The 4,306-nt window shown below is 30.5% G+C and overlaps 1 protein-coding gene across 1 annotated transcript; it reads left to right on the top strand.

Moving 5' to 3' along the window:
* Positions 1-98: 98 nt before the first annotated feature.
* LOC134280945 (tripartite motif-containing protein 2-like) lies at positions 99-446 on the top strand. The gene has a single exon (XM_062763392.1). It carries the CDS (start codon positions 99-101, stop codon positions 444-446), a length of 348 nt encoding a protein of 115 aa, XP_062619376.1.
* The last annotated feature ends 3,860 nt before the right edge of the window (positions 447-4,306 follow it).

The raw sequence follows: 4,306 nt of genomic DNA, 5'->3' as shown, positions 1-4,306 counted from the left end.
AATCAAAAGTTGTCCGTTACTCTGGCTCCACAGAGAAACAAACCATTCAGTTTGATAGTAAAGGCGAACCTCTCTATTCATCTGGGTACTTTAAATACATGTGTGAAAACAGAAACCTAGATATCTGTGGGGCTGATTGTGAAGCTCAAGCTGTAGTGGTGGTTAATCAGGCAGGAACACCCCAATTTAAATACACTGGTCATCCCTCTACTACCAAGGAGGAAAAATTCTATCCACATGGAATTACAACAGACAGCCAGAGTCTAATCCTCATAGCAGACTATTATAACAAAAGTGTCCACATCATAGATCAGGATGGGCAGTTCCTCCGTTTCATTAATAAATGTGATCTAGAGAATCCGTGGTCTTTATGTGTAGACACCAGAGACAACCTCTTTGTGGCCGAGAATATGAGTTGTAAAGTTAAGAAAATCAAATACTTGTAAAGATGAAATATAACCATGGAGTAACTGTGTATTATCATGATTGTTTTAACCACCAATAAGTGTAGTGATGATTACATGAACATTTCAATAAACATTTTATGAATGCAATATTAAGATAACAAATATAATCTCGAAAGTCAAATAAAAGCTTTATTAATCAGAAGCAGAGTAAACTCGGACCTCAAAATTTAGCGGTGAGGTTGGGTTCCGTTGAGGAGTGATCATCACCTGCCGACCAGTCACATCCGCTGCATGCTCATTGTCATGATCGAAAAAACCACTTGAAGAAATCGCAGATTATTTAGTGTATGAATAATGGCCGAACAGCGAGTACTAAAAACGTTAATTATACGTTTTACTCAGTGATAGGTTATTTGTGTTGACAAGGTCATAAGTATTTAAAGTGGACGATTGAAATGTCATCACGTTTATCATCATTTTTTGTAAGATAACCATTAACTTCTTCTTCTAGTTAAATATTTACGTATGAAATGTATTTGTCAGAATGTGTGAATATTTCGAGACGAAATATGAATGAAAGTAACTACTGTTAATTGATAATATGTCACCGAAATATAAAAATACCTAGTCGAAGGCCATAACAAATGTTTTTATCTCATGTAGAATTGTTTAAATACATTTTCCGTCATATAAAATACAAAATAGGTCTACGTATAGCGCCGCGAAATTGGTACCTATATTGTTCCAAAACTCTGTAGAAGAAAGTTACAGTAAACCAAGTAATATTCGTGTGCGAGAAACATCCGCAACTTCCGCGACCTACTTTAACCGGCGGATGGTTTTTTTTACTTAAAAATACAGTAAGTTTACCAAAAAGCATATATGTGGAAAGTCGTCCCAATTAATATTGCAATGTTAATTTTTAATGATAGCACAAGTATGACTAAGAATGAAAGCAGCTCTTTAAAAAACACATCCTAAAAACAAATATGAAACCTCTGGACTTGTTTTATAAAATGCATATATAACTTACATACTGAAAAACTCCATGCAACTTTTATAACCCTTGAAGAAAAAAAAAACAAAATTATTTTGTGGTATTTTCAAGATTTAATATTTTTGTATGACTTCAAAGTAAACATTTCCCATATAGACTAGGCCCCGCCTCCTAAATGAAGACTTACCTGTGCTGCTCAATTGCGCTCTCAGCAGACTTAATTCTTTATAAATGTAAACAGAATTAAAAAAAATTACATGAGATGAAGAGAATTGTTATTGTAGTCATCAACTTGATACTTTCATATATAGGATTGTCAATTAATTAAAGCTACTTCCAAAGATACGTCGACTCATATATCCCAGTGAGCTTGAAAAAAAATATAGCAGAGTGTCTGACATATCTTTTTTTATTCTTGGATATTTTACAAGAAAAAATACTGTAATGATTATCTAACAATTAATCATGATAATAAATGTGATAAATTTAATTTCTCAATCGTCAACTTCCCTTTCTTACATGAATATACACGTATAATCTGAATATGGGTTTTATATCTCCTAGTTATTTCGAAACGTAAGAGCTTGTAACTTACACGTACATGTACACGTACACAGTATCTTTCGAAACCTCCCTTTTAACTTTAAATCTGTGTCAAAGAACCTTTAAAGAAATTTATACTTGTTACCAAAATACTGGGTTGTTATCCTTTTCTGTGTCTTCTGTCAGTATCATTTATCATTTGTTCCTATAACAACATCTGGCCTACTTTTAAGTCCATAATTATATTATGTTGCCCTAAAGCCCATTCAATTTTTGTATGTCATCAATGAGAACCGATTTAACATCTTTCTTGTAAGGTTCACGTATAATTATCTCTATTAATCACTTATTCCAGCCTGGTATATAAATTATGTACACAAAAATCTTTCCTCTTAGTCTTACAATAGTCTTGTGTGGACAATTCAAAGTATGCTTTTTGCAATATTATATTAGATATAGACCAAACTTTAAACCTTATATTTGATTTTCCTAATTTTTTTCTGGAAACCTTACACGAAAGGTAACTATAGTTACAATTAATCTTTACGAAACGCAATGGACGAATTGTTTATGTCAAAAACATAAAGTCAATAAAAATATCCTCAAATACGTATCACAAATTAATTGTGATTTTTGGTATTTCGTAATAGTAATCATGCAAAATAAAAAAAAATACCTTAACCCATCTATGATTTCTGTTGTAAAATCTGACACTGAAATGGTACAAAATAAGTGTTGAAATGTAATTACAATGGAAAGTGAAAATGTGTGCTTAAATCAGTCTAAAGAAATTACATATATGAACAATAAAGATATGTGAATTGGGAATGAAATTAAGACCCTTCGATACTAATCTAAAATATAATTTAAAAGGCAGTTTTCAATTGTAAAAAGAAGGCCTAGGAAATAGTATGTAATATTCCAGAATACGGATTTAAGGGCATACTCAACAATGTCTCAAATAAATTAGGATTTTGATAAAAATGGCATTGAAGAATTGAAAGAGATTGTGTGAGGGAAATCCTTCATAGATAATCATTAAAATGCAAATTTTGTTTCTTTTCAAATACCGTGGACATAATTTATTGAACAGCCCTCATACATAATAATCCTTTTTATTTTCATTCATTTCTTATTAAATGTACAAAATATTGGTTATATTTTTTTTGTGTGTTACAATGGCTACGCTTTGTGAAATCATTTATTGATATATGAAGATTAGAATGTCTAACGCACATTCTTTTTGTGTGACATTTTGCCTTTGCGTAGCTTCCTCCATTGTTAAATTTCCAAATGTTGAATACCATGTACGATCCCACTTATGATGTTTTAAAGGACCACGATTGCTTTACTTTTGTTTGTTTTTTTTTAGACAATAAGCTTCAGTAGTGGTGTAACTTTTGTTATCTCCATATATTTTTTCTTTTATTTACATAAAAGAAATACACTATACATTTTAAAAACACTTGTATTTCAGTTATTTTACCTGTAACCTACATTTAAATAAATTTTGTTCTAATAGTGTATTTGGGAATATTGATTTCCTTCACATTTTAAACGAGCAGTGTTTCCCACATTCCTCCGTATTCTATTCAAACCATTACTCAGAAAACAAATTTAACTAACAGTAATGTTTTTAAAAGTTTAAAATTCATCCGACCTTCAGTGTATTAACCAAAAATGTCCCACAGTTACGCTTCTTATTAACATAGTTCGATTAATTCAGGTAGCCTCTGGAATGTTGTTCAGGTCTATCTCACTTTAACGTTATTCTGGAGTACAATTTATGAAACGAAAGTAAATTACCGATGGTAAGTTTTAAATTAAATATAACTATTCTGTAAGTCTTCCTCTAGTATATTTGTCATTTTTAGAAAGTTTTGACGTTTTCTGTCTTAATTTTGTATACTTTGCCTAAAATTGTTGGCTTTTCGTCTGGCTTCAAAAGATCACAAAAATATTTTTATAACTGCTCCTCTATTATTAGACAGAACATGCTCTAATATACTCTGATATATTTTTTTTTTAATCTACATATGATAAAGAACAAGCTAGAACGTAGTTTTACATACTTCACAAACATGTGTATTATAACTATTATAATAAATGTAAACTGTCTCTTAAATTGATATTGAAATTGAAGCTTTTTTGATGAAATGTCTGACTGATGTTTTTATAGAAATGTGTTATATCCTTTTGAGAGGCATTACATCCCTGTCTAATTCTAGGTTTCTGGAAATGTCTTTAAAAACTAAATATACACTGAAACCCGACGTTTCACATTCAAATACAAACACAATTATCTCAACAATATATTTTCTTAAAATCTGATATAGATTTTTATTGATTCTTTTTGTTA

Source organism: Saccostrea cucullata, unplaced genomic scaffold, assembly GCF_032062105.1.
Source record: "Saccostrea cucullata isolate Sc308-1 unplaced genomic scaffold, CSIRO_AGI_Scuc_v1 ctg5774, whole genome shotgun sequence".
NCBI classification, from domain to species: domain Eukaryota; kingdom Metazoa; phylum Mollusca; class Bivalvia; order Ostreida; family Ostreidae; genus Saccostrea; species Saccostrea cuccullata.
Note: the sequence above shows the minus strand (reverse complement) of the source record. Positions and strands in the feature narration are given on the sequence as shown.